Source organism: Tiliqua scincoides, chromosome 1 (assembly GCF_035046505.1).
Source record: "Tiliqua scincoides isolate rTilSci1 chromosome 1, rTilSci1.hap2, whole genome shotgun sequence".
Classification (NCBI taxonomy): Eukaryota; Metazoa; Chordata; class Lepidosauria; order Squamata; family Scincidae; genus Tiliqua; species Tiliqua scincoides.
Window position 1 is genome coordinate 250,235,233 of NC_089821.1, and position 13,071 is coordinate 250,248,303.

At 43.0% G+C, this 13,071-nt stretch overlaps 1 protein-coding gene across 1 annotated transcript; it reads right to left on the reverse strand.

Annotated features, from left to right (window-relative positions):
• Positions 1 to 11,177, reverse strand: FAM177B (family with sequence similarity 177 member B). The gene is made up of 5 exons (XM_066623368.1): positions 11,151 to 11,177; positions 7,097 to 7,255; positions 3,966 to 4,032; positions 2,559 to 2,656; positions 1 to 213 (listed from the first exon to the last, which is right to left on the reverse strand). Exons 1-5 carry the CDS (start codon positions 11,175 to 11,177, stop codon positions 1 to 3), a joined length of 564 nt encoding a protein of 187 aa, XP_066479465.1.
• Between the last annotated feature and the right edge of the window lie 1,894 nt (positions 11,178 to 13,071).

The window sequence follows — 13,071 nt, forward strand, 5'->3', positions numbered from 1 at the left end:
TCACTTCCCAGCGACTGGGTTACATTTTGGATCTGGCAAGCAACTGTCTTTTCCAAGTTCATTGACATTTTCAACAGCATCTTTCTGAGAAAATACAGGCACGTCTTCGTGATGAATGGACCCATATCCTAGACTCTGCATCTCCAGGTGCTGTTCTTCATTGAGTGCAGAGACCCCTTCCACCACTTCGCCATCTTCGTCACTTTCATTTCCCTGAAACATATCCCAGGCAATAAAAGATTTGATACCAAACCAAAGCTATACTGGTAATAATATCTTGAGGGAGGTGTATGATGATGACAGCCAGGCCAGAGTTTTTCATGACCTTATGGAAGAATTTTTAAATTGTAATAGACAAAGCAGCTTCCTAGGTGGCTGCTCTAGTTTTGCATGTTGAGCTTAATGTGAATTGTTTGGAGAACTTGTATAGAAACCAGAGATTGGGCATAAATGTGCAGCGTACATAAGTAATTTCATATAGTTAACATGCATAGTTTCTAAATAGACATTATACAGATTGACTCGGAACTAGATGACATCCTCCGATGAATTCCCATTCCAAAATTGCTGTTTATCCACATTCTCCATTCAGCTCACTTGAGCAAATGTATTCATAAACAGCTGGATAATGCTGCAAATGTTCATTGTCTTTTATCCTTCCTTGGAAGAGACATTTTATCCCCCATTTATTTGTTGTTTTTAAGAAACTTGAAGCATCTTCTTGCAGATATTGGATTTTATGGTATTCTTGTGAAAATCAATTAAACACAGGTTCTCCTAAATTAAGTGGCATGCTTTCAAACTCTGGAAAATCCAATAAATTCTTCTTAAACTATTTCATTTTGATATACATCATAGGACCCATAGCAGTTCACAACAAAACAACAACAAACAAAAGATATAATAATAATATCTATAAAGTAAAACCTAGGAAGGTATAAATTATATAGAAACAGTCAAGGCCAGCCTAATATTCATTGCGTTTGTGTGTGCACACTGTAAAAAATTAAGAATTCAATGAGATTGTTCTTTTCCCCTGACTACCTGTGGACAATATAAATGAGTCACATTTTTAAACCTCTGTGTCAGAGCTAGAACATAAATAAAGCATCCTCTCTGCTTTTTTAAGAACAGGGCTATGACCATAACCTGACTGAGGAGATAATTCCAATGCAGGAACATGAGACATTTGTCTTGGTAAGCGATTGCTACAATGTCTTTCATGATTTCATGCAAGCAGATTTCATAGGTTCCTCCTTTGTTCTCAATCTTCACAAGCAGGAGGGTTTCTCTTTGCACTTCACAAATTCCCCAATACTAAGCTGATTGCATTCCATCCACATGGTTCTTGTTGCTCAGCTGTCTCACAAGCAAACACTGCGATCTGCCTTTGAGCAGCTTAGCCTTCAAGAAAATATCCACTTATGAAAGCAACCCACAACAGGTTTCTCCACATAGCAAGGAAGGCAGGTCATTTGGCTCCAAATTCTCTGAAGAGTTGCCCAAGAAAGAAAAGATAAGTTGATTTATGGAGGTAATTTAATGGGGTTGGCAGTGTTCTGGGACATGAACCATAATTCAGAAATGGTTCAGTTCATTAGAATGACTGGTCTGAAATGGGTTCCTGGTAAGAAGTAAGGCAGGTAAAGTTGGTTGTATCTGAATGAACTTTTTAATGGGAGGCCCCTTCCTTTATCACTACATGAATATGGCATGATGGAATCTTGTGAACATGGGGTGGATAGACTTTAGTGGATGCCTTTCACCTTGAGTCTGCCACCACTTCTTTTCAGCCTGCCACGGATGTGAGTCGCATTGAACCACTCTGCACTCACTAAAAAGGAGTGAAATTGGATAATCTGCTTCCTTTTCTCTGCTCATTCCTTGCAGGGAGTATAAAGGGAATCTGTCCCTTTAAACTTTAAACCCTGCACAAGGATGGAGTGAGGGGAGGAAGTAGTGAGGCGCTCCTATGTCCCACAGCATTTAAAGCAGCCATTTTCAACCACTGTGCCACAGCACATTGGCGTGCCGCAAATGGTCCCCAGGAGTGCTGTGGGAATTTGGGAGAGGATCATTTATTAGTAGGGCCATTGGGGGATGTAAACCTCCCCACTGGCAGCATAGTGTGCCTTGTCAATTGTCAAAAAAACTGATGGCATGCCTTGACCATTTTAGTGCCTTGGCAGTGTGCCATGAGATGAAAAAGGTTGAAAAATCACTGGTTTAAAGGATGTGTTCCCTTTAAACCCTATGTGAAGACAGAGAATGATGAGAAGGTAAAGAGCTTTGTTGTTGGAGGGGGGTACATGGGCACACATGCATACCCTGGTGAAGCCAGCAGAGACAAGCTGGGGTACTGTTAGGCAGTGGACCTGGTCGGGCTGTCCCTGCATTCCCTTCATTTGTGTCAAGGTCTTTGTGATCCAAATTCTATGTATTTTCTGTGAAGTAGAACTCATAACTGAAATCCAAAAGTAAATCAAAAGCAAAACAAAGCCAGCCACCTCAAGGGCAAATTAAATACCTTCTTGTTTTATTCCATGCAAGGCATTTACCTGTCTCTGTGTCCTGTAGTACTCGTTGATTGCATACTGATATTTAGGTTCATTGAGTCCAAACAATGTGGCTAACTTCCCACCAAGGAATTCACATGCTGGAAGCATATTGAAGAAAAATAGCCATTGAAACCCTCATTTTGTAAACAGAGGAGAGAGCTGTAATGGAGAAATGTTCCTGAGACCAGCGCACCCAGTTGCCGCAAGCCACACTCTGTCTGACCTAATAACTAGCTCAGGGGTTCTCAAACCTTTTAGCACTGTGACCCACCTTTTAGAATGACAATCTGTCAGGACCCACTGTAAGTCATGTCATTGACACCTGAGGGGGGACATGATTGAGACATACAAAATTATGCATGGGAAGGATAAAGTGGATAGAGAGATGCTCTTGACACTCTCACATAACACCAGAACCAGGGGACAACCATTAAAACTGAGTGTTGGGAGAGTTAGGACAGACAAAAGAAAATATTTCTTTACTCAGCGTGTGGTCGGTCTGTGGAACTTCTTGCCACAGGATGTGGTGACAGCATCTGGCATGGGTGCCTTTAAAAGGGAATTGGACAAGTTACTGGAGGAAAAATCCATTACGGGTTACAAGCCATGATGTGCATGTACAACCTCCTGATTTTAGAAATGGGCTACGTCAGATGCAAGGGAGGGCACCAGGATGCAGGTCTCTTGTTATCAGGTGTGCTCCCTGGGGCATTTGGTGGGCCACTGTGAGATACAGGAACCTGGACTAGATGGGCCTATGGCCTGATCCAGTGGGACTGTTCTTATGTTCTTAACCTGGAAGTGATGTCAAGGCCAGAAGTGACATCATCACTTTAGGCTTCAATTCTAAGCCATGACGAGCCAAAGGTTCCATTACACAGGGCACCTGTGCTGTTAGTTTGCATAGCTCGGAAGTCAAAGCGGAACACAGATTTGGATCCTTCTCCAACCATTCAGTCCTTCCCACTTTCCAGCATCCTATCTCTCCACCTATTCAGGGCAAAGCATTGTGCCTCCCTCCCACTGGGAGCCAGCCCTGCCCAGCAGCTCTGTGCCCTGTATTTTCAGCTCTGAATTTTCAGTGGGAGTTCTGCTAGGTGCTCTGTGACCCACCTGAAAGTGGCTCCCAACCCACAGTTTGAGAAATGCTGCCCTAGCGGATTAAAAGAGTATGCAGAAATAAGGAGATGGCTTCCATGGGTAACACTGTCCACCGACTCCAAGTGCAATGTTCACAGGACCCTGTCCTAGCCCACTGGCCTAATTTATGTCAGTATTGTCAACACAAATGAGCACTGGATCTCCATGATTTCTACACCAAATAGCAATGAGTTTGTTTTTCTCTAGAGATAGGGCAATGTTTCCATCCTGCCAAAGTGTCCACTACCATGAAAAAAAAATACTTACTAAAAAAAGTTGTAGTTGCAATTCGAAGTGCCCAAAATCTCAAGTAAGTACCCCAAGAGAGTTTGGCCTATAAAATAAAGACAAATAGGTCTACTACTCACATTATAGTAACATATCTTCATTAGCAGTCTGATTACATGTTTGTAATGGATGGTAGATTCCTAGCAAGAAAGAGAGCTAATTGAAGCTCTTGCAATTCCGTAGCAAATTCTGTTGAAATCTGTTTTTTTTTTCTCAACATGTTTTACAAATATAGAAATGTGCATTGTTTTCTTGGCAATATTCTCCTATTGAAAGAACAGGGCAAAAAAAAATCATGCAGGAAAATTTTGCCTGTGAGATTCATTTCAGGAGTTTTTATTCCATTGTCCAACTCAGAGAGCACCCAAGGTGGCTTACCAGTTAGGTCTGGCCCATCCATGAGGCCAACTGAAGCCATTGCCTCAGGCAGCAGACTGCTTGGAGCACCCACTTTCATCCAACTACTCGTCTCCACTGGTTCTCCTCCTTTCCCCACTCCTTGCATTGGAAAAGGAAGGGAGGACAAAACAGAAATGTCAAGGAGAGGAGTAAGGTGAGTTAGAGGGTTGGAGGAGGCTGGCACATTACCAGGTAAAGGGGGGAGGACAGCACTTGGCACACTACCTCAGTCACCAGAAGGTCTTGTGCTGGTTCCATTACCAGTAGAATATAAATACAATTAAACCAAAATGAACTTATGATGTTTGGGGAAAAAAAAAATCATCTCTATTTTTCTTGTCTTCTTAGGTGCAGGGGTATATGGATATAGCCACACTGAGCCCTTGGGATAGGGATGGCTATGATTTGAGTTCAAGTTTCTAGCTTCTTTAGCACCCCATATTAAATCATCTGTCAGTGATGTTTTAATCCCAATGAAATTAATATCTGTCTCTGCTCTCACAGAATCTGCACTGCACACTGCTTTGTTGCAACTGAATATTCTGAGCCATCACTCCAGGTAAGCCCATGTCAAAACCTTCACTGTCACAAGCACCTTATGTTATAAATTCATATATGAACATATTACATCTGAGTTATATAGAAAAAAAGGGGGAAAAAGAATATTTGTTACAACTTGAAAACTTTTTTTGGTACTTAGAATAAAACTGCAAACTTTTCTATTCATTCATTAATTCAAATTTGGTAGGTTTTTCTCTAAATGTTATAGATGCAAATTCCTGCTCTCATTCAAGAAAACAAGGATGAGATTCAGAAGGAATTATGTGGCTACACTCAGTGGTGTAGCTAGAAGGGGTGCAAAGCATTAAGTTCTGCAGAGGCCATTTGCTCCCACCACCTGGAATGGCTCCAAAGGGATGGAGGAGGGGCCACTTGCACACTGCAGTGCCGCTTCCTACAGCACTTAGTGCTTTGCACCCTCCTCCAGCTATACCATTGGCTATACTACACTTGCTGACGGTTGCCACCAACTTATCTCTTTCCTTTGATCTCTTATTTTCCTAATTCTGCTGGAGGAAAACAAGGCAATGCATACAGACTGCAGATACAAGTGATGCCAGTCATAAGCACAAATAGCTGATACAAATGATGTTTTTAAAGAAAGTAAGCACGTTAGGGCCAGGGTGTACTGACTGACAGGGGCAGCATTAGAAGGTGAATGGTGGTCGAGGAAGGATCAGAGGTGGTCGGTGGTTTGGTCATTATGGTTAACTCAGAGCCCAATCTTATGCAGGCCTACTCAAACATGTCCCATTATAGTCAATGGGGCTTACTTCCAGGTAAATGTGACTAGGATTACAGCCTTGAACTCGTCATTGTCCATTTTAAGCTGACAGTAACTATATGCTTCTCAGGTTGTAAATGGTTCTTCATTATAGCAGAAAAAATTGGAGGGAACACTGCTTGGTGGAAGTGGCATTGCTGAAAGGATGACCGTGTGACAGTTGGGTTCTCCCATATCTTGAAAACATGTTCAAGGTTTGCATGCTTTCTCATCTGTCATTTGCAGCTATTCCTAAGTGAGAAAAAAGTGCTTATTTCTGGTCTTCACCTGCTTAGTGACATCACTTCTGGGCCTCAGCAGGTGCCATGGATGCTAACTTCAAACCGCTATATGAAATAATGGTTTAGAACAGGGTGTCAAACTTATTAGGGCTAACCATAGCCTGACATTTCATCACTCTGAGCTGTCTGTGACAGATCAGGAGAGAGATCTTGGGGTGGTGGTGGACAGGTCGATGAAAGTGTCGACCCAATGTGCGACAGCAGCGAAGAAGGCCAATTCTATGCTTGGGATCATTAGGAAGGGTATTGAGAACAAAACGGTTAGTATTATAATGCCGTTGTACAAATCTATGGTAAGGCCACACCTGGAGTATTGTGTCCAGTTCTGGTCGCCGCATCTCAAAAAAGACATAGTGGAAATGGAAAAGGTGCAAAAGAGAGCGACTAAGATGATTACGGGGCTGGGGCACCTTCCTTATGAGGAAAGGCTACGGCGTTTGGGCCTCTTCAGCCTAGAAAAGAGACGCTTGAGGGGGGACATGATTGAGACATACAAAATTATGCAGGGGATGGACAGAGTGGATAGGGAGATGCTCTTTACACTCTCACATAATACCAGAACCAGGGGACATCCACTAAAATTGAGTGTTGGGCGGGTTAGGACAGACAAAAGAAAATATTTCTTTACTCAGCGCGTGGTCGGTCTGTGGAACTCCTTGCCACAGGATGTGGTGCTGGCGTCTAGCCTAGACGCCTTTAAAAGGGGATTGGACGAGTTTCTGGAGGAAAAATCCATTATGGGGTACAAGCCATGATGTGTATGCGCAACCTCCTGATTTTAGGAATGGGTTAAGTCAGAATGCCAGATGTAGGGGAGAGCACCAGGATGAGGTCTCTTGTTATCTGGTGTGCTCCCTGGGGCATTTGGTGGGCCGCTGTGAGATACAGGAAGCTGGACTAGATGGGCCTATGGCCTGATCCAGTGGGGCTGTTCTTATGTTCTTATGTTCACTCTCCCATTTTGTCAAAAGCTTCCAATACTTAGAATTAAGAAGTTTTCTTCCACCCTTCTCCTTATATTTTTTCATTCTCCAGTAAAAATGAAGTAGCCCTGTCACTCTTCCAGTATGCAAAATTAATCTCACAGTATCAAGGAGCAGCTCACGACCCTCCTCTGCTGTATCTTCTTCCTCTGTGCTGTATTCTTCCATTGATTCACCACTTGTAAAGTGAATAATCCTTCTTGGGGGTTTTTCTTTTGGTAAACCTGTATCTTCCTGTTGTTGGCCACCACCTTCTTGCCTCTGATAATCAAAAACAATATAATTGACTGAGGTCACTTAGAGAAATGTTGGGAAAACTTTGTTTTTATTGCATTTCTGCTGTTCAGACGAACTTATCAGGATTTCAGGAATGTTGTTTTAAGGTTAATAACAGCCCAATTCTGAGCTCCTTGGATCGACCTTACACTGGTGCTAGGTGTCACAAATGTGCTGTAAGGCACATTCGCGACACTCAGTGCCAGGTCAGCACTGCCAGATGCAAAGGAGAGCACGCCAGATGCAAGGGAGGGCACCAGGATGCAGGTCTCTTGTTGTCTTGTGTGCTCCCTGAGGCATTTGGTGGGCCACTGTGAGATACAGGAAGCTGGACTTGATGGGCCTATGGCCTGATCCAGTGGGGCTGTTCTTGTGTTCTTACGGTCAACCACACACTGCCTGGAGAAAGGAATGAGCTCCTGAAGGTGGAGAGGTTTGTTGGGGTGGCGGAGAGGTGTTCTGGGGTGAGGGGAGAAAGTAGGACAGAAGGGGGGCAACACCAGTGGAGCTCTCCTCTGCAGAATTCAGAACTTCATGTCACAAAATAGCCAGTGCAGACTTGAGAAATCCCATTGTGGGGCTTGGGGTTTCCTCCGAGGAGACCTCCTGCTGCTTCCTGGCCCTCCAGTGGGCACCAGGAAGCTTAGAATTGGGCAGTAACTTACAAATAAAAGATCAACATGGATGGGTGCAAACCTGAGTTTTATAAACAATCTGTGGATACTATTGAAGTGGCTCTGATGGCTGTTACAAATTAGCATTTGGAAAGCAACCAACTACCCTTTCATCTTTATGATGAATGCAGCACTTGTTTGATGATGACATCGGCTGTACTGGCTCTTGGGAACTATGCAGGTGGTGAGGTTATAGCTCAGTGCTAGAAAGGGCCAGATCTATGCACAAGCTAAGTTAATTTGGTGTTAGGGCCTCTAAATACAAATATTTCAAGTTTTATGTAATCTGTTGAAAAGTACATCATAATGCAAATGAATTAAGTGCAAGATATTTATACTTAATGAGTTGTTCATTGTACCTCCACCTATGAACATATGCAAACATAAAACTTTAATATTGTTATTTTCTTTATCTTTTGTTAGAAATGTTTTGGTATGGATTCTCTTGGGCTTGAAATCATTTAGGCTCCATCATGTTTTGCAGTGTAAGCTAATGGATGTTTGCTCAGAGGTACCCCAGACACCTGCCCATAAGTCGACCCACAGATAAGTTGAGGGCAAGTTTTGAGCCAACAATCATGGAATTTTCTATGACCCTCGGATAAGTTGGGGGTTAAACTTAGGGGGGTGTCTGACTGTAGTTTTGTCTGATTGGGTAAAATATCCCAAAATATTTTCAGGAGGCCAGATCCTAAAAATAACCTTCCACTAATTGTTACCTAAGAACTATACAGTCTCTAATTTATTAAAAACACAGTAAAAGATCATAAGATACACTCTTATTCTTTTTTAAATTCTGGTCTTCACCACCTTTTTGTAAACACTATCAGTGTAAGTGCACTGTAAACAACATACCAGTGGTTCCCAACTTGGTATTCATGTACTCCCAGGGACACTCAACAGGACCTTTAGGGGTACTTGAAAAAGAATGGAATGCTGGCAGAAAAAGGCAAGCCATGCTCCAGAATGCACGGCCTGGAAGGGAGGTAGCTAGTTGGCTGGGAAAGCCCCACCAATAGCTAGTTTTTGGTCATCTATTCATGTATGAACCAGTGATTGAAAACCAGCACTGTAAAAAGTTGAAACATAATATGGAAAGTGATCAATCACCCAGAATTTCTCAGCACACATCTGGTGCAAAACAGTGCAAAGGCAGAGTCTTCTGTTCTTCAGACAGATGAAAAGAGAAAATATGTGATGAATACATGAAGTCTGGGCTTTCCTATGGAGGAAATGAGGGCTTGTCTTACTAATTACAAACATTTTGCTAATAGGAAGGGTACAATTTATGGAAATAGGCTGCTAAGGGATATGCAAATGAAAAAGGTTGAACCATGAATCAATCCACCTTTAAGGTGCCTGGTGTGTTAAGCCAGAAGCTCTACGTACAACATACAACCCATAACACATAACTGGGAGTGTGAAATTCAATTCAAAGCAGAAAGATGCAGCTGCATATATTTGCAACCTTTTTTTACTCAGAAGTAGACCCTCTGCTTTCCATGGGTGTTATTCTGAAGTAATGGTGCACTGAATTGTAGCCTGGGAAGGAGGGTCCCATCCTGGTGTTTCAAAAAACAGACCTGCTTTGCAAGCATTTGCCAAGCAGAACCAGGCTGCAGCAGATGGAAGGAGATTAAAAGGTTAACTTTGGCTGGAATTTCCCAGTTGCCATAGAAATTAGAAACATTTTTGAAACATGCTTGAGAAAACAAAACTTTTCAGAGTTGAAAGGCTTTGCCCTCTGATTGACCTGGAGATAAGGCGAAGTGATAATTTGAGCTTGATTACTTGGCAAAAATTTCAAGTACTATACATGAGTATCAATGGTAATTCCCATTAAGTTCTGTGGCACTTACTCCCAGGTAAGTGTGTATAGTATTCCGGACTTAATCTAGCCCTGGTGGTGGAGAATATACTTTGCATGCAGAAATTCCTAGGTTCAGTTGCTGCATTTCCAAATGAGATGGGACAGATTCCTACTGAACCCCCTAGGGCAGTGGTTCTCACACATTGAACGCCAGGACCCACTTTTTAGAATGAGAATCTGTCTGAACCTACTGGAAGTGATGTCATGACTGGAAGTGACATCATCAGGCAGGAACATTTTTAACAATTCTAGTCTGCAATCCTACCCACACCTACCCAGGAGTAAGTCCCATTTACTATAATTGTTAAAAGAATATACATAGTAGCTTGTAAAAAGTACAGGTTTGTATCATTTCCCCAAATGCAGTCACATACCATGGTAACATCAAGTCTAATATATTAAAAATAAATATTGAAACGAATGGGGACCCACCTGAAATTGGCTCACTACCCACCTTGAGAAACACTGCCCTAAGGCCAGCCAGCCAACCAGCTAGCCAAAGGGACCAATGGTCTCATTAAAAGATAGTTTTCTAAGTTCTTAAAATGTTTAGGTTAACTGCCTTTGCCTTTTACTTTATTATGCCAGTTTTCCACATTCTTTCAATGGTCTCTACAGTCTAGTCCAGTGCTTCCCAAACTTTTTCAACTGGCAACTCCCTTAACCTACTGTGCCATTGGCTGCGGCTCCCCATTAGGGCTACAATCCTATACAGTACATTACATAGGACAGGGACTTTTTCACAAGGATTCTGTGACTCCCCTGGCTGGTTTCTGTGATTCCCTAGGGAGCCACATCTCACAGTTTGGGAAACACTGGTCTAGTCACATCCTAGAGTGACCAAGAAGCAAAAGGCAGGGTGGGCCTATGAAAAATGATTACTGGGATGATCAGTGACAGGTTTAGCCCCACTGCAACAATAGGCCTATGGTTTCTTAAAAATACATAGCATGCACACATACACATGGGGCATCCAGAGTTACTTGTTCCAGAGGAAGAATAACTCTGGATTCTACCCAATATGTACAGTTAAGTTATGTACAACATTGGGGGAATGTCAATATGTGGATTTGGAACAGCTTGATGTTTCAAAACAGTGTACACACTTTGTCCTAGAAGTTGATTTTACTTTGTCAACCCTGCCAAAAGCACATCTCAGTGACTCTCAAGCAGAAGCCATAATGGCGTTTTTAGTTTAAAGCTTCCATTTCCTAGCCACAGTAACAAAAAGTAGGAGAGTTCAATCTTTCCAGAGGCTTGTAAGGCATTCTGAAATGTAGCTATTTCTAAAAACTAGAGACTTGCTTGAAAACACACATACACAATATTCACTTACCTTTAGAATCTCTTGGCTATCTCCCATCGCAAAAAGAAAATCTGATTAAGATGTTGTTGAGGTAATTAGACGGAAAACAGCACAACATGACAGACACACAGATCTTCTGCCAGCCTTAAAACTCCGACAAAGAGGCCAGTAAGGAAAAACCACTTATAATCTTCAGGATATTGCTCTCTGAAAAATGTCTGGCTTTATTTGAACTGTGGGCAGGGCTCTTTTTAAACACACATACCCCAGGAGATCTTAATTATTGCAACAGGAGCTGGACACCTGCAAAATGAGACTAGAGGTGGTCAAACCTGCAATTTCTTTTTCAAAATCAATACTAGTTTGGGGAAGAATTTTTCAGGGTCTCTTTTTCCCTCTCCCATCAAAAGGCTTCTATGTTCAAGCAAAGTTAACAGAGGCATAATATTTACTCTTTCCCAACAGATCTGACCAGCCAGAAACAACCAGACCTTGAAAAGTGGCTTGCTACCAGTTGCATGCCACCTACTGGCTACTGTGCATGATTACCATCTGTTAAGAACTGGAGCATAGTTTCAAAGGTTGTTACATGATGCTTCCTAAAAGAAATTACTTTAAAGGAGGAAATCGTAACTTGTTACTGGAAGTTCTTGTTGTGTAATCTAAAGAATAAAGCACATGCCAGCCACGCAAGGGCAGGAATGTTTCCTTCCCATTTTCCTTCCATTTGCAGACCAGGGACACATTTATATTGCACTTTTCAAGTGTTCAAGATGCTTTATATGTTTTTATTGTCACCTTGTAAATTCGAGGAGGGGCAGAGGCTGAGAGATGAGATTATTTTTGCATCTGACAAATCTGTGTGGTGCAGGGAATGTCATAGGTGTATTTTGGCACGAGTGAGACATGTTGTACCCAGTGAAATTTTTTTTCCACAATTCCTTTGCCTCTAGCTTAATGAAGATGGCAACGTCATTGCAAGTTCGTTGCTGTGGCTAGATTTGAACCTGGGACTTCACACCACACACTCTTAGGGCCCAATCCTAAGGGCCGGTGGAGCGTTGGTGCTCGCTTAGTGCTGGCCAGTGCTGGTGGAGCGTCGGTGCTGGCCAGCACTGGACTAGCACCGGTGGAGCACAGGTGCTCCACTGCTTGGTGGTTGCACAGACTGCCAGGCAGTGGAGAGGTTTGTGGGGGTGTGCTGGAGGGAGGGAGCAGAGCAGGAGGGAGGCAGGACCGGTGGAGCTTTGCTCCACCGGATCCTGGGCCTCTATGTCTGGCCAACCACCCAACATGGAGGCTCTTAATTCTACTCTGACCCTTGGGTCACCATAGAATCGAGTAGCGTCATTGCAGGGCTACTCACCTAACCCAGGAGAAGGGGACGAAAGTCTCCGTTTTGCCGAGGGCAGAACTGTCGTGTGTATGGCTCATCATGTCCACAAATACTGGATAAGGGAAGAGTCTCTGGCGCTGGTTGTGAAAGAAATAGGAAGACCAGACAAGTGAGCTGATGTGGACCACTGCCAGCTGTATGAGAAGAGGGTAAAAGAATTAGCTAGATAGCAACCCTCTCTGTGTGAGGAATCCAGTGATAGCACTATAAGATGGCAAATTCAGCTTGCCGTAACTTTGGGGCAGGCTGAAAGCTACAGGAGCTGATCCTGAGGCCCCACAGTCAGGGAGGAGGTCTCTATGCAGTCCATGGCAACCCCTCTGCAAATGAGTTGGCTCCAGTTGTACTGGCTGCAGCTCTTCCTCTGGATTCAGATTGCAGCATCATGGAAGAAACTCAGGTGCTAATCTGAGACTCTGTATATGCTAGGCTGAGGTTCTAAATATCAGCTGCTCAGCCTTTTGCAGCAGATAATGAAGACAACTCTTCCTCCTTGCTGTCACTCTATAGAACAGAGCACAACTATTGAATGTCATTAATTGCCCCCTTTCTTCC